The sequence below is a fragment of the Oenanthe melanoleuca genome, chromosome 11, assembly GCF_029582105.1.
Source record: "Oenanthe melanoleuca isolate GR-GAL-2019-014 chromosome 11, OMel1.0, whole genome shotgun sequence".
Taxonomy (NCBI): Eukaryota; Metazoa; Chordata; class Aves; order Passeriformes; family Muscicapidae; genus Oenanthe; species Oenanthe melanoleuca.
In genome coordinates this window covers 14492501-14520000 of record NC_079345.1, presented here as the reverse complement: position 1 = coordinate 14520000, position 27500 = coordinate 14492501, and the positions used below count along the sequence as shown (strand labels likewise).

Here is a 27500-nt window from a genome sequence, read left to right as displayed (position 1 = left end):
TGCATTTGCATATCTGGTGCCTCGGAACGGGGCTATAACCAAACTCTGCCGCTGGATGCACAATTAGGAGCGCTGAGCCCAAAATGCCTGCCACGAACTTGCTACATCATCCTGAGCGCGCTGCTGCATCCCTGCATCCCTGATGCGCTCCCGCATCCCGGCCCTGGGCGAGACGGAGCGAGCATTTCCCGCAGGGTGGAACCGGGAGGATGGCAGTGCGGAGTGCGGGCAGGGGGCTCGGTGAGCGCTGCTGATGGCAGCGCGGAGTGCGGCGGGCTGTGTGCTGGGCAGGGGGCTCGGTGAGCGCTGCTGATGGCAGCGCGGAGTGCGGCGGGCTGTGTGCTGGGCAGGGGGCTCGGGGAGCGCTGGTGGCCCCGGGGAGCCGGGCAGCGCTCCGCACTCACAGCTCCGCACTCAGGGAAATCAGGAACCACCCCAGCCCCACGCTGCTGCTGCCAGCCTCCAGCCTGCAGCCATAGCCAGCCTGCAGGCTCCTTCAAACCCTGCGCAGCTCCCCAGGTGGGACATTAAACCCCCCGCCCTCCGCCGCCAGCCCGCGCAAGGTGCGGGCACCCCCGAGCTGAAAACCTGGGGAGAGACCAGGGGAAGGGGAGCTGAGCATCCCTGCGGTGTGTGCTCACAGCTACAGAGAAAGAGCCGCAGTGCTCCAGGCAGAGTGTCCATCCCACCCCCAGCACGGACAGCTGGGCAGCACAGCCTTGGGAATGGCACCAGGGTGGGAGCACAGCTGAAACAGGGCAACAGGCAGGGGAGAGAATACCACAAAACATCAACTCCCACCGTTTACAAATTCCAGCTGAACGTTTGTATGGTCTGGGTGGTTTAAGGGGAAAAGAAGCAAATTAAAAAAGGGAAAAAGGTAGGGTATCTGAACTCTGGGGTTCTATTTCCAGTACAACCACCATGCTGCTGTAAAACTCAGTTTACCTATTTGACAGGCTTAGTTAATTAATGTTTGTAAAGTGCTTTGAGATCCCTGGATGATAGTGCTATATAGGTATAAAGTATTATTATACTAGAAAGTAAAACGTCCCATAAAATAGATATTGCCCTAAATTCTGGTAAAAGTTAGTGCAATAATGTAAAAAGCTGGTTATGTGCCTACATTAAACCCAGATTTAAAAGCATTAGCACATCACCAATGTGCTCCTGTTTGGCATGTGTTTTATGCCCAATACCCTACTCTGGCACATTAACAATCTGTGTATTCATTTATCAGCAGTACATTTTGAATTGTATATTTATGGCACAGTGCACTTTTCATAGCTGAAAATTAATGAACATGCCTCTCTCGTAACAAACAAGCACCTGTGCTGCATAGTTAGTAATCGGAAACAGATTTATTTTTATTAGTGTATATGTGGGCAAAATTTTTATTTTTTTTAAACTATGGTATGCTAAAAGCTTGATTATAAGAGCATATTCTGCCAAAGGATATCTTTGTTTTATAAACTTCTCCTTATAATTTCTGCCTGTAATATTTTCTTTTCAGATTTAGTGATAATGCCTTCATATAGAATGTAATCATTTGTTTGCAGAGCATACTTGTCTTGACAAATCAAGTTCTGAGCGGTTGCCGACCACGACTATAACAAAATGAAAATCCACAAATAATGAGGAAGATAGAATTGAATATTTAACCATTTCAGCTAAGGAGACCTTCCCAAATATCTTTTCTTATCATTAAGAACTCCAGCCAAAACCTGTATTACCTGGATCAGTTTCGACAAATTAATCCTGGAGACGAACTCTTCCTATTTCACCAATATTCTTTTTTATTATTTAAGCAGAGAGTTTACCCCAGAAATCAAGGAAAGATTTGAAACAACAAAACCTATATATATAACTTGAAACCTGCTCCTGGCCTTTAGTTTTAATCTTCATTTAGCTTCCTACCTGCTGCAGCTCTAAGAGATCCAGGAGTCTGTTCCAGCACCATAAAAAAAAGTACAGCCATCCTAGTTAAGTCCACACTATCTTTCTTATTTATTGCTGAGAATAAACATCTCCTAGCAGTGTCTTCACACATCTGTGGGCTGGTTGTTCCCTCTGTGGCTCCTTCATAGCCTGTGGCCTGATGACTTTTTTGGGGTTAGAAATTTAAATGGAAGGAACAAAGAGAGTCTTTCATCCCCCAGCTCTAACTGAACTAGACCTGTGTACCACTCAGCACAAGATGCTTCAGCTTACGCCAATGCCTGTAATGTCAGAGTCAAATAAAAACCTTGTCATTGATGATGGTGGCAAAAGGGATAGCTTATTCATTTGTACTTCACAGAGTATCTGTGGAAAACAATCCCAAACTATGAAGATAATCAAGTATTTCCAGAGGTGTTAATTTGGGAGCTTCCATTTCATTTTAGTAGACCTTCAAATCCGAACTTGAATATAGACTCTTTCATTGAGCTCTTTAATCAAATTCATTTGTAAATTAAGCTACAAACAACCTGTCAAAGCCCATTAAGACACCTGAACAAAACTCTCCTGGAGTATGCACTGCACACCACCATGCAGTATAGCACATCAAGCCTCAGATCTACACTGCTCCTCTCTGTGGCTTTCTGCAAGATTGTTGGATGCAAACATCCTTTTCAATGGCCTACATCAAACAGTTTCCTGTTCACATACAAAGATGGAAAGACTAATGTAAGAATGTAAGAATGCCAGAAAATCTAACCAAAAATTATTTCTTTTCATTCATCGCTTGCTAATTTTCATTATATATCCCTTATGAGTTTTATAGTCTCTGCAACCTTAGGAGGAAAAACCTGTATGGAGGAAAAATGGCATTATTTTATCAGTCATTTATCTCATTCCACAGAAACATCAACTTCCAAAGAAAAAGTCTGTGTTTCTCAGTGTATCTAATATAAAGCGACTTACGAAAAAAACACATTAAGGAAAAGCCTGACATATTTAAATTGTATGCATTTGTAACAAAAATCCTGTTGAAATAAAAATAATAGCTGATGCTGAAGCTCTGCAACCCTGACCTCCATCAACAGGCTTGACATTAATTGTCAAGTCAGTTCTTTCTCTTGCCTGGCTACAGGGAGGGTAACTTCATACCCAGGAAAAGCCCCGGGCTCAGCTCATTCACAACCTGGGCCATAAAAAATCCAACCACCCCATTTCCTCATTCCAAAGGTGCCCAAGCTCAGAAAGCAGCCCATTTCTCAACACAGAACCAGAACTGGAAGGGAACAAAGTTTTCCCTCTCTGCTGCTGAGAACTGAGCAGTGCTTTTCACGGTCCAGCCCAGCGTGGAGTTTGAGCTGCATTTTTGCTTAGAGCTCAGCGAATCCAGGATTTGGTTTTGGGAAACTTATGTGCTTCATGAGTTGTGAAAGAGTCCCTGGGTTAAACACAGTGGGGTTTTCTGAACACAGAAGCTGGGAATGGAAGTAACATGTGGAAATTTTGGACTCTTTGGGGAAACATGTACAAGGCATGCCTCACTAATAACTCACTATGAACAAAGGCAAAATGTTCCTCTGTGTCAGTAATGATATCTTCTCAGCTTGGCCTTTTAATACTGATGTCAACAGAAGCCCGATCCAATGTTAAAGGTAAAACATTTTTCAGTAATTTTTACCACAATTCTCTTCTATATTTTATAGCAATAATGCTGTTACAGCTATGATGATCTAAGGATTTAAGCACAGCAGAATTTGAAGAAGTAACAGCTAATATTAAAAACTTAACTACCTCTAAAATAGCTAACATAACCTGGAAAAGCAAGAATGTATTTCAGGTCCAAATTTTTTTCAAGAACAGAACAAGCAAAAAACCTCCAGCTCAGTACTGAACTCAAAACAAATATTCCCTGTCCATGGTTATCTCATATTTAATAGTGTTATTTGATCTGGGGGTTATTTTTATTTTTAAGAAACAACTTTAATATTTATTTTTAGGGGAAAAAAAATGTTAAGGAAATAAATTACTTGTCTTAGTTTTCAAGATGTCCATTATAGCAAACCCAGAAGCACTGAACTCAATATGCCTGTGGGGTAATTCTGCCATGACCAGCACTGTGGTATCATGGTGAAGGGCAGACCTGCAAACCAACACAAATCTGTCCTGCACCTTACAAATGTTGTGATAAAATGGAAATTCATTGAAAGAGTCACTGTCAGAGGCTAACCATGGTGGCAATCTAACCATGATGCTACTGATGACCCAGTCATCCTTCAAAAACTCCTTTACCATACATTTCTGAAGAAATATGGTTTTGTGTGACACACCTTTCAGTGCTGGAGGACACAGTAGCTTAGTAGCTGAAGAAAATGGAGAATTTGCTAAGTACAGTTAATACCATGCTTATTTTAGTGATATTTCTGGACTTTCTGGATGCTTAGGTGCAAAGATATTTTTTACAAAATCCTCTAATTCATAACTAAGTAAATTAGTTATTAATTTAAAAGAAGAGTACATTAGAAATGGTTTAGGCCAGTAAAGTTTAAAAAGCTTAACTCTCCTTATCCAAAGGCCAAAAGGAATCCTGAAAGGTTTGCATAGTCAAGTCTCTGACAACTGCCCACAGGAAAAAAAAATACTGTACAAAACTTGTGCTATCTCCAGTGCAAATTAACTGTTAATTGAAGTTTTGATAACTGACAATAAACTACTTCTACCACAAACTCAGACAATGCTATTTGGATACAGTTTGGAATGGAAATTATCTACTATCATGTTTAAATATTAAAAACCAGAGGGGAGGGGCTCAGCTCATTTTCTCTGAGCTTAGCACACTGCTAACCATGGCATTGCCATCATTGTCCACAAATGTTTATCTACCAATCTCTATACATTCAACAAGAAAAGCTCATCTGTACTTTAGAGCAGCAGAGACTGGAGCAGGTACAGACAACAGTACTTGCCAGGGCTTACAGAAAAGTTTGTGGAAGCAAGAAGCTCATTTCATTTTGCTCTCAGTCCTATCTCTGCTCCATGACATCAACAAACTTGAAGTCAACAATAGTAGACCTAAATATTTAAAGCCTTATGTTCAACTCATTTCAGCACATATGACTTGACAGACTGAAGGACTAACATCACAGGTAGAAGCTCTCACACAAATCAATACAACTGTGTCACTTCTTATAGAGACTGCTATAAGAAAGGCACATTGCAGGGCACTTGTAAAGTTACACTGAAATATTTATAATTGCAGAATGGACTTGACACAAATGAACATCTTATTTTAAAAATACAGTCCTTATTCACAGGCTGTGATGCAGGTATGAGCTGTTGGACCTCACTATGAACTTGTTTCTAGTCCTTCCTAAGCTTTCCATTTTCTTGCTTGTATCAAATACCTCTCTTTGTTCTCAAACACTTCTCAAGGAAGTTTTATTGCAGTAATTCCCAGTGCTGGGAAGTTCATCCACTGGCAATGGTTCAATGAGAGCCCCAGTAAACATTGCTGTTGCATCACAGACCAGGGAAAGACATTTATGACTATTTCACTGCCAGTCCTGGGAAACTGGAATCCTTAACATAAATTCAAAGAACTTTAAAACACAGAACCTTCTAGGTGGGACAAGTACAAACTGTCAAAAGAGTTATGTTTTTCAGATCCCCAATTTGAATTGGGATGACAGAAGAGGGAGAGCTTTTTAGTCTATCTTCAGATAAACTTGCAGGGCTTAATATTTATCACATAAATTTAAACACTTTTATCTTAATAGAATGCAAAGTCCAACAGAGGTTGTAGCAGGTATGTTTACACAGGCACCTCTTCACCTGTCACAGGGACAGAATGCAGCAATTATTGAAAAGGATTTGAAAGAACAGACCATTAGAAAACTGAGTAAGGAAAATGGTATCAAACTGAAACTGCATGGACAATTTAGGCTTAAAGAATGTAATTACACAAACTAAATTATGGGAAACTCTCCTTCTGAGAAAAACAGGGCATGGTCTTTAGTCTGACAAGTGGCCAAATACGTTTCTTAGCCTGCTCAAAAACTCCCTGTAGCACCTGTGTCTCACAGCACTGGAGCAATCCACAGGGAACTGGAATCCAATCTGTAAATCACAGCACACCTGAGCACAGCTCCCAGCACTGACACCTGTATAGGATTCTTCCTTTTGTTTCTATGATCAAGAGTTGAGACTTTTAGTCTAGATCCAGCAGTCTAGTGAGATAAGCCTGTGACTTTAGCCAGGATGTTAAAAGCAACAGATTTTTCAGAAGAGCTCACTACTGGCTGTACTGCTTTTTTAACTGACAATAAGATCCTTAGTTCCTTTGATTTCAGCTGCTCTGCTGTACAGTGAATCTAAGAACACATATATACATATATATATATAGTGGAAATGTATAATAAATATACAAGTAATAGAGGTGTGAAGGTTCAGTAGTACTCACCTGTTGAGTAATGCTCTCCACTAAAACTCTTGCACCTTCCCTTCCTATTTAAATAATGAGATGCTCCCTGGGTTTGTAGGGCAGCACTGCCACAAGTTACACATCAGCCAGATCCTTGATGGATTAAATTCAGTATCACTAGTACCAGCCATTCCCAGCACAGGCTCTGATGTTCCCAGCTCAGTCAGTCTCACCCAGGCTGATCTCTGGCACTGCCCTGGGAGCTCTCACTCTGCTGTACCTCATCTTCTCCTGGACCCTCTGACCAGGCTGGGGAGAAAGTGCTGCAGCATCTCCTCTGCAGGGCATGAACCTTCTGCCTGGTGCAAGTGTTTCAGTTCTGGGAAATGAGAGGGCTGAAGGCAGAAGAAGCTTTTCTTACAGTTATTTTTGGCAGAAAAATGATTGGTGAAAGACCTGAGAACATGTTCTTTCACAGAGGAGGAGAAGCACTCAGGAGAAGTTGAGGAAATTTTCTATCTTCCTCTTCTCCCCAAAAATCTCCCTGTTCTCATCTTTGAGTGAACTGGAAACAGCTCACAAGCTCTGTTTTTTGTCTCCAGAAATAGCAGCTTTGGGTACTCAGAAAAACTCTCAGATATAAAGCTGGATGCTATTAAAATGTTGATTATTTTTCAACAACTGTACTGCACGAAAAGATTCAGAACTTGGTTTTCTCCCATCTGTAAGTCTAATGCTGCTGTTCCTATGCAAGCAAAGCCCTCCATTCAAAATCAGTCATGTTCTCTACTTTTTCTGTTTTATTATGATCAAAATGCATATTTATACCATTACATAAAACTCATAGAATATGTAAAAGCACATAACCACAACTGCAGTAAAAATGGACCAGAAAGGACTTCAATGATATTAAACTACCAAGTGGTTTAGCTTTTTTCCAGAAAAGAAGTCTCACAATGAGTTTTCTTTGTCCCTTAAATGAGACAATTTTAACATAGTAGTTTGCTGTGCTTTCAGTTTGTGTGTAAATGGTGTAACAAAGCATACAATTATTTTTTCTCACGGATTGTAGAGGGAAGCCTGAAGGAAATTTTCTTAAATTTGATGCTTTATTTATCTTTAAAATAAAATTAAAAAAAAAAAAAAAAAAAAAGAAGGAGTTATATTATTGGTAGCAAAGGTTTGAGCATCCACTAAAATGTCATCTGAAGTTGCCAAATAAATACTTACATGCTGCTGATGACTGTTTGTTTAGGAAAAGGAGATTTAGCTGCTCACATGTTCATTAGCACACACAGAGAAATGGATGAAAAATTCTTTTAGTACTTAAAACTGATGCCATGGCCGCTGCTTACAAGTATTTCTAATACAAAGTGGGTAAAAAGTGAATAACGACCAGATTAAGATATTAAAGGAAAGCAATGATTGAACTTTTTTTTTCATTATTTTAAAGAAATGAAGCAACCAACAAAAATGCCCTTTCTTTTTTTCCTGGCTACTCTATAAACCTAAAATGCTTGAAGCAGATTGCCTGTTATTTTAGCAAATATGGTGATTTCTGAGCGTGCCTGTGCTTTTACATATTTGAGTTTTGCAATGATTCAGGCATTATTGCTCTGTAATAGGTGTGGCTGCCTTTGAAATGTAAGCTCACAGCTTCTGTAGTCAGTGAACCATTGCTGATAGGGCTGACTAGTCAGAAGCAAAACTGGCTAGTTATGAAACTACTATAGTATATTCTTTATCTCATACACATTTAAAGGATTTACCTATCTATCCCACTGCAGACCTACTCATTGAGTAGGAGCCAACAGCATATGATTGTGTTAATTAATCTGCTATTGTGAGTAAAGGAACAGCTGCAGTGGTCTCGTGGATACGTTGTCAAAGGAAAACAATGTAATGTTAAGCTTCTGACTGCATATTCTGTTACAAAGGAGGTTTACGAGAAGTTAAATTCATAAATCACAGATCATTTTTATAATAATAATAAATATCATCTGACCTTTAAAGGAAAGGTTTTAGCATTCTTAATTTCAGTTTGAAATATGTTCTGAAATACGATACTTAAGCTTTAACCCAATTCTTTGTTTTGAAAACAAACATTCCCCAGAAATGATAGGAAATGGTAGTAGCTATAGAAATGACCTCTGACTGTACTAGATACATGCCATTGTAGTTTTAACAAAGATCAGAGCCCAAAATATCAAGTTAAAAGAAGAAATTGTTGGCTTCCATCCAATACCTCTTCTAATAAAAACACAATTTCCAATATTATACAGAAATGCAGAATGAAAGGAACATTCATTACAGGGAAAACACTTATTATTTACATAGGATTTTATCTTTTTTTTATATGGAAAAGGGTACAAAAAAGACTTTTTTCTAAGTAAAATAACATAATCACTTTTGTGATTCAAATCTACCCCCTACCAAATCCTTTTGGACAGTATATACATCAATCCTTTCATAAACACCCAAGTGGTGACTGACCCAAAAAGAGAGAACAAACAAGATTTTTTTTATGCCTTGCACTTAGAACATAACCATAGAAAATTATGTTAGAAATTCAAGTAGGAAAAGTTTCACAATTCAAAACTGCCTTGATTAAAAGGGAGCCTTGTGCCATGGCCAGCATGATTTTGTGAAAACACCTTGAGACCCTTTTAGTTCAGAAGTGAATTGCTTTTTGAATGAACAGAGGAATATCTGACACAACCCTTATTTTAAATAACAGGGACCAGATTCTCTCTGGGTAACATCAGCAGAACTCCACTGGCATTCATATGCTTATGCCACTTTACACCAGCACAATGTCTGGTCCAAAAAGTACTATCTGTCAAGCAAACATGTCAAATTATAGAATTCTTGCTTTGTTTTGTTTATTTCTTTTGACAGCTGTAGTTGGTTTTATTGGCATATATGCTTTTGATTAAATTAGATGCTATTTTTTTTCTCTTAAATCTTTCATGTCTGTCATTTTTTCTTTTTCTCCTTATTTAAAAAAAAATCTGTTAAATCTGTGAAAACTAAGACCCAGTCCAGGCCTCTGGTACATTGGAATGACTGATGATTTCAGAGGAACTATGCCAGTTTGAGTCTCTACAATGTCCTGGCAACAAAAGAGATGTTTCACTTCAACTGGAGTGGAACATATAAGAAAGTCTGAAGTAGCTTTATTCACAATTTTAGATGTGATTTAAAACAAAGAAAAAGAAGGGAACATAATTTTAGATACGAATCACCAGCATACAACTTGGTAACCCAGCAGTAACTGCATGGCACCAAACAATAGATTTCAGTCCAACAACAGCCTCCAAGGAAAGAGAGGAGTGCCAGAAATTAGGACACCAGTGTTTCAAACACACCAAAGAGATATCTTCCAAATTAAAGAGTTGTTCACAATAAGAATCATTTCATGGCTCACAAAATGCAATATGACCTGTGGATACCCAAATAGATTAATAAACCTAATAAAATCAGTGGATGTTCTTTGCATTTAGAGAACATTGTTCTTCAAAGTAAATTTGGTGTTTGTCCATCCTGCATCCTCCAGAAATAAGACATGAGTTTTTAGAATTGCCATCTTTACCTAGGCTCGTACACACTGTTATTTAACAAATCTGACTTAAAATATCAGCACACACCTACTTCCTGAAATACACATGCACTACTCACCTCAGCTGTGCAGAATTGTCAATTGCTTGCACAAGATCATTAAAACAACACTTTGTAACTTCAATCAGGCTCTATGAATTCACCAGCATCACTAGTAACTGGGTTGATGATTTCAGTGAGGTTGATTGGGTTGGGTCTTCATGGATATTTAGTATTGTGTTTCTTTTCTCAAATCAGAATTCTCAAATAGAACAATTTATTGGGCTTTTAAAGCCTGATTAAAACGCTGCTATCAGCTGAGTTTGATGTTACCCACTATTTTCATTTGACAAAATATGCCATAGTTTTGGAGAAAATCATATATATATTTAAACAGGAAATTACAGCTTTGATTACAGTACAGTTCCTTTCAGGCTAAGAAGAGAAGAATGCATGGAGAGAAGAAAATTCCCTAAGTTTCCATAATGGAAATCTAAAGTGTTCCCAGCAAATAATTGCAATGAAAAGGTACATTGGAATAAATATTAAATTTCTCCTGGATATTAATACAAGTTCATCAAAATGATGCATGCTCCTCTGCAGCCAGTCAGCAGCTGGTAGTGAACCTATATGAGGTGAGAGAGGATTTTATGATCCCTTGGGTGGCCAGAAAAGCTAGTGAACTGAGAGTGGCATTAGGGAAGAGCACCTGAACTACCCATTTGGCTCTTAACCATTGCTAAAGGTCTCTCCAAAACACAGAGCATCCTAAACAGAAATAAACCCATCACCAACAACTGAGACATCTACCCTATAATTAATGGAAGTGTGAAGGGTGTTGTAGCAATCTGGAGATTGCTTATGGTTATACATCAGTCAACATATCAAATTAGAACTATTCTAGGAGACTCCATCAATTGTCTGGGTTGAACAACTAGTACTGCTTTAGCCATCAGAGCTTAGCAGCCACTACTTATTAAAGCTGCCTGCTTAAAAACTCACACTAATTTCTATTGTAATTGCATCTATTTCAATGGACTGGACATTTGCCATTGTGTGACAGAAAAAAAATGGTCTCAGCCAGTTCAAGAAGAATAATGCAAATACAGAGTTATCAACCTACTTGATAGCTGATACAATAGTACTTTTACTTTGGACCTACACATGATGAATACTGGCTGCAGAAAGATCTGCAATTTTCTAAAAAAAGAACTACAGAATCCAACTACAGAAACTCAATATAGGCTAGCATATAAATCACTAGACTGAAACTCAGGAGATGCTCCACTGGCTCTTCCAGTGGAATACTGAATGACCTCAGGCAAATTCTTTTGCCTTTCTTGCCTAAGTTTTGCAGAATATGGAATGGAATTAACAATATCTTACTTCTGCTCATTTTTTTTTTTGAGATTTATCAATTTTAAAAGTATTGGGAAAGCTAGCTGTTTATGTATTAGATATGTAGAAGCTGACCAAACGATACTAGTTAAATCTTCTTTTTTTTTAATTTAAATTGCATGTTACTATAAACATATTTGTGCATCTTGGAATAAAACACAGATCTCTATAGAAAACTTTTAAAGAAAAGGTAAAATGGACTCTAAAACCAAGGCAGCATAAGGAATGGACACAATCTACAAAGAACCATGCATGCAAGGAAATCTTTAAAGCTTGTGAGCCCATACTACCCCAGGGAGTCATATTTTTTTTTGGTTTTTTTTTTTTTGTGTAGAAGATACTTGCTTTTCCTGATCCTGGCTGCACCATACAAAAATGGAAGCCCTGGCTATGGAAGTCTGACATCAGTGCTTTGTTGGAGCAGATACCCAGAATTTCTGACATCAGACTTTCCTGAGACATTGTCTTCTAAAGGCAGAGACAGCAAAATACTTGACATGCTCTGTTGGTAGAATAAAGATGCATCCAATTCTAATGGCTGACTTCATACAGGTATTCTGGCAATTACACAAATACAGGTATTTGAGCAATTAACTAAATTTGTTAAGACTTATTGAACTCACTGTACTTAGTTTACACTTATTAATAAATTTAGTCCTTATCCATAAACCTTAAGGCCTGATCACAACCTTAGCTAAAATTTACTCCAAGAGTAACTACAAGAAAAGTCTTCCTGCCAAAGGGCCTCTCAACAAAAGGACAGCTTGTTAGCTTCATGGTAGATGTGGGTTTTGCCAGTATACAAGGGACAAAAGTATTTTTAAAAGAAAATCAGAAAGATTTGTGAATCAACACAGCAGGATAAAGAACATTAGCACAGATAAAAATATGCAGTTTAATCACCACAGAGATACAAAGAGGTAAACAATACTATACCATAAATTGAAAATAAGAATAAAGATCTTCACAAACATAATATTTCCAAAGCCCACTTCCAACCAAATGAGACTGTAGGAACAGCTAGCAGCAATATTACACAATATTTTACCTATTTTGATGGCTAGAGGCTGCTTATATGTGGTAGGAGAAGACAGCCATTATCACCCAGGAGTTGGTTGGTAGATACAGAATTGTCCTCCCTTGATAGGACATGGAAACTATGCACTGCCTCTGTTGGGGTAACAAATAAAGGCTACAAACTCAATGGCTTTCAATCTGAAATCTCTCTTTAGCACTAAAATAAATAAATAAGCAAAACAAAACAGCAACAAAGAAAAGTACTGATGGGTTTGGACACTGTTCAGCTCCCATCCCCAGTGAAGCTGACAGCTGGGGACTACCAGCAGAACCACGAGAGAATGAGGATTTCCTATCCACAAGCCTCTGCCACTCCACATCCCAGCCCAAACAAAACATCTGATCAGGACATCAGGAAGTTCTTGTCATTAGGCTGTCACCTGGAAACAGACACTGAACAGATCTCCTCAGCCACTGGAAACACTGGCTGATTGCTGGATATCACTTAGCACTGCAAAGTAAATGGCAAAAGAGCTAAAAAAAACTCCTAAAAGAAAAGTAAAAAGACAAAAGGTTCATAAACAGTTCTCGCTTTTGAGACTGCAAACAATGAGTGATAGCAAGTCAGACACCAGGCAGAATGCAGTTTCATTCCTGGCAATACAGAATTTAAAAACCTTAATATTTTTAACAATTTTCATTTAACTCTGGCAAAGGAAGTCATCAGAGAAATGGTATTAAATGTGCCATGCATGATCAAGACTTGGCATCTCATAAAGAAACAGATATAGGGATTTAACTTTGATCAAAGGCTAAAAATCTGTAAACCCTGGTAACCTCCCTTAACCAGGTAAACTTTTACCAGATAAACTTGTGACACAAGGCCAATATAGATGAGAACAAAGTTTGAACTATTCAGTATCCGAGATCCAAAAGAAAAAGAAGGTTATGAAGACTTGTTGGAAAATCAAAACATATAGAGGAATACTTTTTAAATCTAATTGTCTAAGCCAGTAGTTTGAGGACCAAAAAATCTCAAAATCTTTAAAGAATTGTGAGGCAGAAAAAATTCATTACAACCCATTGTCATGAGGTGCTAGGGCAAGAGAAACAAAAGCTGCTGCCTTGTCTGTTCATGACTTCCTTGAGACAATTCTACTGGCAGATTTTGCACCCAAGTACTAACACAAATTATGAGATACCTCGTGTTTCTGCCAGGAGTCCCAGTGCAGGGCACCCAGTGGAAGCAGCCTGCAGTACAGAAGGCTTAGGACTGCTTGTCTCCTCTGTTCCAGAATAGCAGATTGCTATAAACCTTCACTATCCTTCAGTATAAATGCATTCTAGTGAAAAATGAGAGAGGTGGCATGGGCAGAGCTGAGTCCTCAAGGGCTGAGCTTCTTGGATTGTGATTTTGGGCAGGCTGCAGAGAAGCAACCATAGATATCTCCTCAACATGCCACACACTGTAAGGGAATGGGACACACCAGGTAAATGATTTTGTAGCTTTTCACCCAGTTGGAGGGGTCTGGCATTTTGGCTGTCTGTAGCTGTCTTTTGTAGCTTAAGTTTAGAGTTACTGCGTTCCAAAACCCAACAAAATATGTAAGGGCAGCCCTGCAATTATATCCACTTAGAGGGAAGAGCCATCCAGGACACTGCTGCCCAACCACTGCAGCATAGCAAAGCTCAGAAATGTCAGAAATTCTGGGTATCTGCTCCAACAAAGCACTGATGTCAGACTTCCATAGCCAGGGCTTCCATTTTTATATGGTGCAGCCAGGATCAGGAAAATCAAGTATCTTCTACACAACAAAAAAAAAAACACCAACCAAAACAAACAAACAAAAATAAAAACAAACAAGAAAACCAACCAAAAAACATCTCTAAAATCCAGCCCAGAAATAAACAAACAAACCAAATAATAAACCCCCATTAAGACATGGTATTGTACATTAGTCACCCAGCTCAATGCTTTTCTGAGTGTTTTCACCATTGCATTATCAAATCCTGTAATAATACCTCTTTATTTAAGGTATTCTCTTCATATGCATTAGAACACTCATTCCCTAGAGCTGTTATTCCTGGGAAAATATGAAATAGCAGGAAATTATTTTTCCCAGCTCTTTATTCCCCTGCTCAGTCGCTAAGAGAAAAAAACAACCACATCAAAATTAACAAGGTTAGAAGACAGAGAGACAGATGGAGACATGCACAGGTCTAGAACCTCCAGATACATAACCACACACTTCAGAAGAATAGTGAAAAGATGATGTTGAAAGGAGTTATGGCTTTTTCCAGTCTAGATCTATTAGTACAGAGCAGTCTTTCTGTGTATGACATTGCCTTTTCCCCTGGAAAAAGCATTTACAAAATTCTCCCAACTTCACAGTAATGTTATCAGAGAATGTATATATCCTATTTTTAAAAAAATCTATTCCTAAGGCAAAATAATTGTTATTGAATGGTGGAAGAAAGAGATCCAAAAGGAATTTTAATTAAATAAATTAGAACAATATTATTTAACAGTATTTTTTTTAATATTGGTAAGTAAAGGAAGGAATATGCCTGTTCCTAATTTCATTTGGTGCCATGATAAAGTAGAAGCACTGGAGAGTGGTAATCACAAGAGTAATTTTAACTGCACACTATAATATGCTGGAAGTGACTTACAATGGCATCATTATGCAAAGTCTATTATATTTGTCAAAGCCTTTTAAGTAACAGCAATGGAAACAGTGAGAAGAATAGCAAGATGGGCCATCAGATGAAGAAGGAATCTTATTCTATGGAAAAATATTTGCACACCTCTTTTAGAATCCTCTCATGATAGTTTTAATGTTAGTGCTTCTGCAGGGAAACAAACACTCATACTGATTATATGGGTCAAGGCTTATTTTTTAGGAGATAACACCTCACTATATGAAATTACAAATTTGTAAGACAGTGCAGAACCACTTAAGCAGCTATTCTTAGAAAACAAGGCTCTTATCTGATCAAACATTTCTTGGTACTTTATGAAGTACAAGTCAAAGGACATTAAGAATCACAGAAGAGAGATTGTTTAAAATACAGGACCCCTAACCACTCATCTGGATTATACTATCCAGAATCACTGCCCAAATTGAAAAAGCATGTCCATTTTTAAAGTAGCATTAGTATACAGTGATTTTTTTTTTTTTTTTTAATGGAATCAACCAGAAAAAATATTCTGGCCTACCAATCACAATACTTTCTATCCCAGCCCATTATCTCTGCAAACCAGTAGCCCAAAACCACTTATCCAGCTGTTTAGAATTTGTGCAGAAATTTCTTAAATGGATGGTATCTTAGTATCTCTTACCAGTGTTTAATGTAAACAATTACACAAAACATAAAGTAGTCTGATCAATTAAGCAGGAAATCAGGGACTAGTGATTCCTTTGAGATCTATGCATTAAAGACATGTGGAAGAACAGAGTATTATTCTTTCTGGAAATTGTTTTTCAGTATATTACAAGAAGACAAAATTAACCATATTCTTAAATCCTCTGAAACACAACAGGTTTCAGAGGAAAAAAAGCATTGTAGGAGTACTGCAAGAAGCAGCATGAGTAGGGTTACAATCCCTCTCAGTTTTTGAAGCCATGTAGCCAATCCTGGATACACAGGTGTGCACCTCCCTTTTACATTTTGTAATAATATGAAGTCTCCCTGAGAGTATATTTGAAGTCAATATGTCCACATTGAAAGGAGTTCCAATCATATGCACACAAGAAATGACAGAAGAGGCTTTAAAAAGCAGACTTGCTAAATTTTCAGTAGAGCCAACCCTCAAAACTCATTTTCCACTGCAATGTACAGAATGGAGACTCACTAAACTCATACATATAGTAGTCCCTCACTTCTCCTCTAGCATTTACATGCATTCAAAAAAGTCGGGTTTTTTAAGACAAAAATCTTTTTCCTTACATTTACCTCTATGTTTCTTGTTCAATTTAAAAACAGCAGCAAAGTTAAGTATTTTCTTAATGAAAAAACTACCAACTGCATGCATTGTAAACATCAACAGCTCCTAAAGACATCTCCTAGATTTCATGTCCCAGTTGTGTGATCCAGAATCCTAATTTGTCTGATGTACAATATAAGCAAAGCAAAACCACACTGCAGAAATCTGAAATACCATTTCAACTGCTCCTAGTTTACCTTTTATGACCCAAAGCAGGGCCTGAGATGGGGACTCCATGCTCCCAACACCTTTTGGGTATAGCAAAATCCAGTCATGGAAATTCTACTTAGACAGAATCAATTCTTTCTGTACTTAATATAAAATAATGTGAACTAAATATATCTGATCTTCTTTTCCATTAGATCTAGCACTCCTGAAAAGCTATGGCAGAATTTGCATTCAAGATGCTGACCAATAATGCATGTTTTAACTTGCTGTGGCAAATAAAACTTTATGCCATATGGCTGATTAGAGATATTCTCTCCCTTTTTCTTCTCCTCTAAACAGCTGGGTGAGTAACAACAAGCAAAAGACAGTCAGCAGCTGCACACTGTTATCATTACTTTGATACTGCTTGAAGGAATCTAAGGCTTCCACAGGTATGCACCTGAGATTAGAGGCAAAGAATTTTCCTCTCTAAATATGAGAGGAAACAGCTCTGGGAGTTATAATTATGTTTTACAGGTGTCATCAGAACAATGCTTCCAAATTTTACCCAGAACAAACATACCCTCTTTCCATTTTGTGATGGAATATTTCAAAGACCTTCAGGGAAAAGATATTATTGTACAAAGGCAACAACAGTGAGTAAATAAGTATAAAGGCAAACACTTGTATTGCAGACTTCCCAACTTTATCTATCTCACCTATGCAACTTTAGTAGTGATCCAACAGGATCTGCAAACAGAGCATTAACTGTTCCAGCCCTGTGTTTGATTACTGTGTACCAGGGATTCCCAGGCTGGAATGCCACTGCATCCCACAGCTGGCACAAGCTGGAAATCAGAGGAGAATTAATGAGCCACGTGCCTCTGGCTCCTCATTAGCCAAAAGGTATTTGGAAATGATAATGGCTGAAGGAACTTCACATTACCTTCTTTGCACCCCAAGTTTTAGTGGCCACAGGAATGCCTGAATGGGAAGAGGGAATTTGAAACAGAACATGCTGCAAATGCAAGTGACACTGTGGACACCTCTCTGGCCACACTGCTCTTGCCTCACTTCTACCATCCCATCTGAATGGGAATGTAATTGATAGCTCTGAAGGGTGACATATTTTAAGTCTTTCATTACTGATTTATTAAAAAATTTTTAAAAACCAAAAAACAAAACAAAACCAAAACCAACAACCAATCAACCAACCAAACCATAAAGAAACAACCAAAAAAAAAAAAAAGCCCCCAAAATCAACCAAACTAAAACTACTGTGATAGTAAAGATGTTTAAGAGACATCTGCAGCTGTGTTACCTCCTGTCCCTAAGGGAAGTGACCCCAATCGTTGAAGCAAAGGAGGCAAACTCTGTTTTTAGATTTCTCCTTCAAGGAGCTGGAGACTGCATTTGGGTTTGGACTTTGGAGATTATCAGGATAATTTCTCAACTTCTTTGGATGGTGGTTCTTTCTTCTTAAAAAAGTGCATGGGAGGAATATTTCCCAGAACAGCTGTATTAGAGTGAACAATGCAGTATCTATAATAAAAGCCAATTTTTTTCCACGATATCTTTATATTTAAAAAGATCTTAGGATAATTCTTATCCAGTCATCATACTCAAAGTCACCACTAGAGCTATGCACCCAGTCACAGGGTTAAGAATTTTGAGAGTTCATAATAAAAGATGTGTAAAGCAGCACAAATCAAAGGAATAGTTGTACAAATTTCACAAGCTACTATATTGTCTCATGTAACTCATGAATAGGAAAAATAAAACCCATTGGGTATATAAGGTTTCCAACTAATCAGGGAATGACAATTACAGTGCAGCACTAATTGTGGTCTTTGTGAATATTGAAGGTCTTTTTCTATGCACACAGATACATTTTCAGGACAGAAACCACCCTTTTATTGTTGGAAAGCACCTAGAAATCTCCCAACACTGCTCTACCAGCAGCTGTGTTATTTTTCTTTAAGTTTAAATGATTGCACATGGCTATCGTTGCTAGGTAGGACTTGGCTTCCAGCTTTGTAACACTGATGGCTGAAGTCTGGGCTGGACTAAGAAACAAGCAAAAATTCAGAGGTGAAAATTACCTCTGTGGGGGTGGTTTGTATTTGTTAATGCCTTTTAAAAATTGTCTTGGATATTTGCTTGAGCAAGGTATTGCCAGTCTCTGCTCTCCAGGCATCCTAGCACTTGTACTCTTGTTGCTTTCAAGTTCAGTGTCACCAAGATACTTTCAGGCAACAGATCATCTAATAAAGAACAATATGATGCCAGTGTGTAATGACTTCTTGAGAAAAAGAGTGATGTTATTCAGCAATACAAAGAGACAGTCTCACTTTCTTCTCAGATAAACAACTTGGTAATGAAAGATTTTTTAAGAGGTATAGAACAACTGAAGGAAATTTAAAGGGGCATAGCATCTTGTATGTTAAAAAGCCCAAACACCCAAATTTTAAATATTAATAACAGACAGAGCCACTGATTCTATTTCTATTGACAGGAAATTAAAAAATAAACACATAAAAATTCGGATGAGGATTTAAAAAAACGTTATCCAACAACAGATGCTGAAGAAAGGACTATTTCTCAAAACACAACTTTACAGAAAAGCAGTAAAAATTATCACTGTGCCCATGTTTGTACTAAACTCACATTTGATGTAACTGATTAAAATATAGTAGATGGCACTGGTGCCTCATGCAGGATTAGAAGTTTTAAACTAAAAATGCTGCAAGAGTGTACCTTAATGGGCACACAATGCACAGCAGCCAAGCAGTCAGGAAGGCTTGAAGTGTACTGTCTTACATTTCTTTCTATACTTTAAGTCCCCTACACTGTCCAACAGTGCTAAACATGTGTACTGTAAATGAAGATCAGGTCCAAATCCCTGAATATCTTTATATTTTTTAACTCACTAATGCCACCAGCACTCTGCATGTAGCAAGAAGATGGTCATTACAAAAAGATATCATGAACTGTTTTGAAAAATAATACATTTACATTTACCACAATCTTATTGCTACTCTTGGTTTTGTTCTTTAATAGTGCTAAATAGTCACTTGGGAAAGCATGTTATGTACAAACAGTGCACATATGAGCTTAATTCTTCTGCAGCTTCAGACAGGAGTGTAAAAAGCAAGCTGGAGTCCAAAGGCAAGGAGGGAGAGCTGTAGTAAATCTGATGTAAAGCCTAATCTGTACAATCTGTGGAATATTTGAAAGGGAAGCAAACACACCAACAAACATTGCCTGTTACTTGTCTCATGGAAGTTCTGAATTTTTGATCATGCATCCAAGTCCCAGATAATCAAAGGAAGGACCTTGCAAACAAAAAAAATTCAGGGCAGGTCATCTATTTCTCCATCTCTCTCCCTTCCTATAGGTTGCATTCCAGCTTATCAGCAGGCTGTGTTATAAATTGTAAGAGTCTAAGAAAATATTAGAGGCAATATTCATATCTCTGAAAACTATTTCTAATGTTACTTCTGTGCATGCTTTGTTTTAGCATGCAATGGAGTGGATGGACTGCTTTTGTGGTTTCCTCTCACTCCAAAGTGCAGTGCCTCTTTCCTAGTGCACAATCTTGCAATTTTTTTAGAGAAGTGACATTGCTGTTGCTGGCACAGTCACAGGCAGAGAAATCCAGCTAGCTCAGTGCTAACTGCCTACTGAGTTTGATCATTGGTGTGAGACAGGGTTGCACTGACAAAATACCAACCATGAACCTGGAAGACTCTTAGTTCACACCCATGCCCTTCTAATTTATACTTCAAAAGAGGATATTAACTGGTATTAGAACAGAAAATTATCCTATTTTTAATTCACAATTGTAATAACTAGTTAAGAATACAGTAGCAGAAAATAAAATAAAAAATTAACTATAAAGCTAGCTGGCAAAATAAAACATGTAAAACACCTACATAATAACTCTTACATGCTCAAAAGCTGTGGTAAATGATCAGAATTGTACTTTAATTGTACTTTAAGATAGTGAAGAATTGATGAGGCTGGTTGAGAAAAGCATGAACAGGCCTCTTGCTTATCTTGCACCAGGTTTAAGCAAAGTCTCGGAGGTCTCATGGCCCAAAGTTTTTTCAGTGAGGCACAGGAGAACATCAAGCCTCTGTACCAGCCAAAAGCCACACTCCCTTCACTGTGAAAAACAGCACTTGTTATAAATCTGTTTCATTAAGGAGATAAGGGTGTGCACAAAGAGCCTCTGATGAAGGTCAGAGAGCCTTTGCTGCTGCCTCAGTACGTGGAGGAGGAGGGCCAAAGTGTTTGTTCTACCTCTTTGTCAATTATAAATTCTGACAGGGTAACAGAGACTCTCATTAAGCTCCATTAACATATTGACTTACACATCCCTCAGGATTCAAATGAAGGGGAACATGGGACATGCAATGCATGTATGACCGAAGTCACCAAACCCTGTCTGTAACATGCAGTTGTTCCATCCCCTTGGGACAGACCAACATTTATAATCTAAAAGGGAGACAAAAGGCCAGAGGAGGAAAACACCCCTGGAGGAGGAAAACACCTCTGGAGGAGAAAACATTTCTGGAGGGGGAAAACATCTCTGGAAGAAGAAAACATCTCTGGAGGAAGAAAACATCTCTGCCTGCTCAGGATCAGCCAGCAGACTGTGTCTCTGCCCCTCTCCTGAAGGGACACCTTTAGGTGAGCATTGCACCTCTGACTGTGCTGGGGTACTTGGGAATATCCATTTCATGTCTGTATATAAGTATATTTATAGCTATGAGAATCTTGCTGTACTTTCTGCCATGACACATGTCAGCAATCTGTAGCCAGAGCATTTGTCACTGGCAATTGGGAACCTGCTTTCCTGTTGTTTCAGTAAATCTCCAATAAGCATTTGGGAACCTGGATCAGGCAAAGTCCTCATTGAACAAGATCAGACTTATGGTATTGACTGACAACTGCACTAACAGCACTTCTGTACTTCTGCAACTTTCTATTTTGAACTCAAACAGAGCTAGAGGGTTAAACTGGCTGAAATGAAACCCAGCCACTCCCAACCCCTCTGGTCTCCAAGGACTGGCTGGGACACAAGGGGGTTAATTTTCTGCTAAATACCCATACCCTTAATGCAACAACAGCTCACTCATCCTTCCAAAGTATAAATGCCAACTGATACTCATCCCTCAGAAAATAGTCTCTTTTTTTTTTTTTTTTTTTTTTTTCATGCAGGAGTCAGATTACAAGGATACTCATTTTCTGGTAATATTTTAAGAGTAAAAAACATTGTTCCTTCAAGGTATAAGTACAGTTACAACCTATTTCCTCTAATCCTTTTTCTTTGGTATGTTTCCACATCTGAAGCTGACAAAAAATATTATGCAGTTGATTAAATACAGTTAAAGATAAAACTAAGGAAGTCTCTTTCTCTACTTAATATATAGAAATGATAAAAATTAATCACCTCCAATGTGAGTTGTCTTTTTATTTTTTAATTTAAGAATTTAGAGAATTATTTTAAATTGATCTGATGACTTTCATGTTGTTTCTATTATAGTATCTACCCATCAGTGACTGTTTTGAAAATTACTGAATGGAATCCAGTGTCTGAAATGATCACTATTAAAGAGTCTGCCCTATTTATTATTTTTTAAATCTGACCTTTTGTATCTTTATTCTCAATCCAGTAATCTTTATTTTCTTTTTTTTTTTGTTTGTCTCCTATGGACTTTCCTTCAAACACAGCAACAATTGAAACATTACCTTCTGTACTTGCCAAAATTTACTCTACAGTTTAAGAAAGTCCTGCTACTTAATGTCTGGTATTTTCTTTGGCTACAGACCCCTTTGAAATTCTGACTAGAGCTGTGAAAACCCAGATGATGAACAAGCACAGTAGTGCAGTGTACTGAGGATTTAACTTCAAAAAAACTTCCCAAGTTTTCTAAGCTCACTGGCCTCATCAAGCTAAATTCAAGTCAGCAGTGCTGTTCAAATAAAAGTCAGGAAGTTAAAAATACAAAAATGTTTATTCAATCAGAATTCTTTCAATAGAAAGCACAGGAGCTTAATGCCAGTCACGGGTAGAAAATAACTAAAAGCCCAGTAAGACAACATACACTCACCTACCTTCTAACTGTGGTACCTGGACATCCTTCATTCCCAGTAAAAACTATACTTCACAAACACTGTAAATTGCATGTTTTACACTGTAAAAAATTTCAATTCAGTTCCGCTCAAGTTTGGCTGATAAAAGATCATTTCATGCACTTTTGGGAAGAAATAATATGAAACTAGTGCCCTACACACTCTGATTCTCCACAGCTTTGCACAATCGTTTATATTTTTGCAAAACACATGTAAACTGGCACAAAGTGCTACCGTTCTCATTTGTCTTTATTTCCCACTGTTAGGGGGAACAGCTTAAAATCAGAAGATTGAAGGGAAGGACTGTAAATCGCTCAAGTGACCTTGCAACTGGGAATAACCCTTGACAAACCAGTGTGAACAGCATGGACCAAGTGTAACAGTGCCTGCATCTCCACTTCTATGCCTCTGCCTGGGCGTTGCTTCATGGATCCTTGATTAGTGAGGTAACAGAAATAAATTAACTCTTTGTATTCTAGCCCTGACTTCGTGGTTATCCCAGCTGTCTGCCTGTGCCCACTCCCACATTTGACACAGTTGGCAGAATCTGGGGACAACCATGTCGTGGCTAGCGAGAAGGTCACGAAAGCCGAAAAAGCTGAAAAAATTGAAAAAATCCGGGGCTGGAGAGGCTGTGGTGGTGAATCCCCACATCCCAGGATGGCCCAGCACTGAGCGCTGGACCCCCGTGGCCACCTTCCTCGCCACCATGGCCAGCCCGGAGACGTGGCCCGAAATCGATGACGGGGTGGTGGTGAACCCGCACAGGGTGGAGATCGCCATGCGCGGGCTGCCCTGGAAAGGGGCGTCCAAGTCCTCCCGCAAGCTGGCAGGGAGGCTGGGCTGGCTGCTGGCCACGGGGCTGAGGGCCCTGGACAGGGAGGTCATCGCCCTGCAGAGCAAGGTGAGCGAGCTGGAGATGCTCACCTACGCCCGGGCCCGCGACTGCGAGGCCATCGCGCTGCAGAGCAAGGTGAGGGAGCTGGAGCTGGTCACCTACGCCAGGGCTCTGGAGAGGGAGGTGACAGCGCTGCTGGGCAAGGTGAGGGAGCTGGAAAGGGAAGTTGTGACCCTACGGGCTGCAAAGATTGCTCACGACGTAACCGCCGCTCAAGCAGACCAGTGCTACGAGCAGCAATGCACTATACAGCAGCTGGTGTCACCCAGGCACAAATACGTGGAAAACAAAGTGTTGATCTCCCAAGTTCGTGCTCCAGCTATGAAATCTTCACGGGATCCCAAGGAACTGGATGGAAATCTTTGGGGTGAGTACTCAGACTTTGAGATTGAGATTTAGCCAGATTTAGCAGATAGTGGGGTGGCATAGATCACACATATTTACACTCTGAAAGAGTTCCAATCATGCACTCCTAGACAAGGAAATCCTACTGAATTAGAAATAATAATTTTAGATTTTATAGTCTCATGGGGATTGTGTCTGATGACTGGACCAAAAAGAAAAAAAAAAAAAAAAAAAAAAAAACAAAACAAAAAAAAAACACCCCAAAAACAACCTGTAGAATTTTGGTCCAAGTTATTCCAAGGTACTGCTATACTTTATACCCTGATGGGAAAATGAATTAAAGATGTACCTTGGGGACTACAGGAAACTAAAGAATTACAGGCCAAAATAGCATGACTGTACACCTTCAATGTACAAACTCTGTGAGGACTAAAAATCTTTAAGATTATGTCTTTCCCAAAACATTACCCACAGAGGAAATGGAATTGTTTATACCAATGGATTGTGCAAGCTCTTAATCTAGATGTGATCATTCATATAAGAACTTCTGTCAATGCCATATAGTTGCCTCTTTTTCCTTTTATTCTATATCCTCTGTTAATATCACATTCTCAAGTGCTTGTATTTGCTGTATCTTTGATGATTTCCTGTGACTTATCTAGGGGGGGATGCACTAGAATTATGTTATTGGTGTCACAAATGCAACATCCAGTCAAAGTTCAATTTGAAATAGCACAAGCCACACCTCTCCAGTCTGTGTGGCCAATTACCCCATCTCCAGTTACCAAGCCTGGAGCAATATTATCTGAAGGAGCTGGAGAAACCACATGTGTATCACTGGACAGAGATGTATCACTCCAGTTTTCCTCCACAGGCTGGCTTGTTGTGCTTTTTAGGCTTGTACTATAAGCATATATGTTGGATATAATTCTGCAAAATCAATATGTAAATACTTGTGTGTGGTTGTTTTTTACTGTAACTAACTTGTCATTATTCTTCCTGGGAGGTGTCTGTAGAGCAGGTGACGTGTGCCTTCGTGTGAGCTTTAACTTTGATATCCAAGGCAGCTCTTCCCTTATATTTGGGAGTAACTGCTGCACGCTCTGGAACCTTGCAGCATTGATTACTGGAGAACTATAACCCCCTCCAACATCACAAACTCTGTTCCAACTTTGAAGCACGTGCTGCTTTTCCCTGGCTGCAGATCCAGCTGGCGTGGAGGATGTCATTCAGTATCTCAAGGACTACAAATCACAACCTACTGGTGATGCCTGATAGGAGGGGTGGGACACTTGACTCAGAGCATTGTATGCTTATTTGTTTATTTCTTTTCCCCCGTGCTTAAGTGCCTCTGTAAATCCCCCATCCCACATTTCCAGCCCTAGCAGCAGTGGTCTCTTGAGCAGGGGGGTGGAAAGTTGGGAGGAATGGGTTAAAAAGCGGAAGACTGGCGAGGAGGGCTGTAAATGGCTCAAGTGACCTTGCAGCTGGGAATAACCCTTGATAAGCCAGTGTGAGCAGCAGCCAGTGATCCCCTGGCATGGACAGAGTTTAACAGTGCCGTGTCTCCTCTGGTGTGCTTCTGCTTTGAGGATTCCCTGGGTAGGGAGGTAGCAGAAATAAATTTACTCTTTGCATTCTGCCTCTGAGTTTGTGGTTGTCCTGGCTGCCTGTGTCAACTCACACCCCACTCACTGTGCAGAGGTGTCAATGCCAACACCCTGCACAGGGGAGCAGAGAATCAGGCCCCACAGCCTCTGAAGACACATTAGTACAGACTCCTGTGAAAGGATAAGCAAGGACACTAAAACCACTGAGGAAAAGAACAATAATGTTTTTCATTGATAATGCTATACATGTTCTTAGTAATGAGTCTCTCAACTCACTCTAAGTGAAGCAATTGGCATGTTCTTTAGATAGAGCAACAGTACAAATACAGCTGTGTATATCTGACACACAAGCGTTTGATTTTGGACTTGCTGAATGTTCAGATAGTTGATGAGATCACTTCAGTGTTGCTGCACATAAAAAGCAAGGTATCTGCAGCATGCCTAATTCTGATACTAATCACTCTCCTCACCAGACTGAGAACCTGCATCAGGGTCACTCCTGTGCATCTTCTTTTTTGCCCTCAGATATGTTTGCAATAAATTGCTATTCACCACAGGGGAGCTGGGAGGAGAATGCCTGGGAATTGATGGGCATCAATTGTACCCACAGCTGTGAGTTCTTCAGTTCTGGCTGCTGCAAAAATACTTTCAGGTCTTTTCACAGTTCTTTCAGTGCAAAAGAAATGGAGCCTATTCCTTGGTGTTATTTCAGCAGTTTCACAGGATTCAGCTTCTCTCCCCATGTTCAGACAGCTACTGAACCTGTCACCTATATGGAGACTGAGAGTAGGAAAAGCAAAGTAGTGCAACCCTGCCATCAGACATTCTTAAGTTTAGACAAACTTGCTGCATTGAGTTTTAATACAAACTGTAGTGCAAATGATGTCTGGTGGGTAAGTAAGTAACAGATTCCCTTGTACCATAGTGTTTCATACCTTTCTCTGGTCTGGATTTCACAGCTGTGCTATTGCATTGCCCAAGTCATATGTCCTTGTCCCTTTAGTGTCAATGAAAGTGGGTTTGCTTTTCACTACAAAGTATCACTATGTTCAACAACAAGACTTAAAAGAAATTGTCAAAGAGACAGTAATAGAAAGTGTTCTGTATTTGATCACTACTCCTGCTTGCCCTTTTCAGTAATATCCACTTTCCTCCCTTACCCCTTTCTCAGCCAAAGTTTGTTATAATTATACTATAGTGGTCACCATCAAAAAGTCAGCATTTACACACAGTTACTACAGAGCAGCATCTGAGCAACCACAGTACTATTTCTACACAGAATAGGAAATAACTGTGGTGATACTGATACCATTGAGTGGTAAATGTGGTTCTATGTTGCCTTAGAGTTCTTCACTCTACTGGCACCATACCTGTTTCAAGTTAATTTTTCAGTGACAGAATAACAAGGAATGTATTAATCATAGTAGATATCTACTTGATTAAAGATATATGCACATACCACATACCCAGAACCATAAGATCTATATGATTAAAAGAAAGGCACTGGAAGATACAAAATAACAATAATTGTCAACTCACACTTCTGTAATTCTTCTTCTTTATATATAGCATCTTTATAAACCCATCTATTTCCAGTTGCTAATCAAAATCAAAGATGTTCTGTTCTTTCATTGGATTCTCTACAAATTATGAAAAATGGCTGTTTGCTTTTCTTTTGTTCACAGAAATCTTTGAATCACCTTTTGGTCTCAGGCAGATCACACCTGGTATTCCATAAATCTCCCAGGAAGGTGGGAAGTGTTTAAGATGGATGTTTAAGACATTTCAGAGTCTTTTCAGGTTTGTTTCTGTCCCTCTCTGAACAGTTTAGTTAGATCATTAAAAGGGAAAAATATGCAGTTTTTGATTAATAGGCTACTCCCCTACCTTGGTGTTAGATAAGATGTGAGTAGACCAGTTTTCAATTATGTTAGAATATGATATATGTGGTAAGGCATTCCTTAAAATGTGATTAAGAGGTCATCTAAAAAGAGACACAGGAGG

General features: G+C 39.0%; 2 protein-coding genes across 2 annotated transcripts in view; one reads left to right on the top strand and one right to left on the bottom strand.

Moving 5' to 3' along the window:
- Positions 1 to 27500, bottom strand: part of ZNF536 (zinc finger protein 536) — a 231081-nt gene that overhangs the window by 37138 nt on the left and 166443 nt on the right. The gene's annotated exons all lie outside the window — the stretch shown is intronic.
- On the top strand, positions 20830 to 24095 carry LOC130258004 (uncharacterized). Its single transcript, XM_056501020.1, has 2 exons — positions 20830 to 21197; positions 22910 to 24095. The coding sequence occupies exon 2, from the start codon at positions 23203 to 23205 to the stop codon at positions 23938 to 23940; it is 738 nt and encodes a 245-aa protein (XP_056356995.1). The 5' UTR covers positions 20830 to 21197; positions 22910 to 23202; the 3' UTR covers positions 23941 to 24095.

What these genes read in the sequence shown, in the direction of transcription:
- LOC130258004 (XM_056501020.1), top strand. Translation starts at nt 23,203, where the DNA reads ATGTCGTGGCTAGCGAGAAGGTCACGAAAGCCGAAAAAGCTGAAAAAA.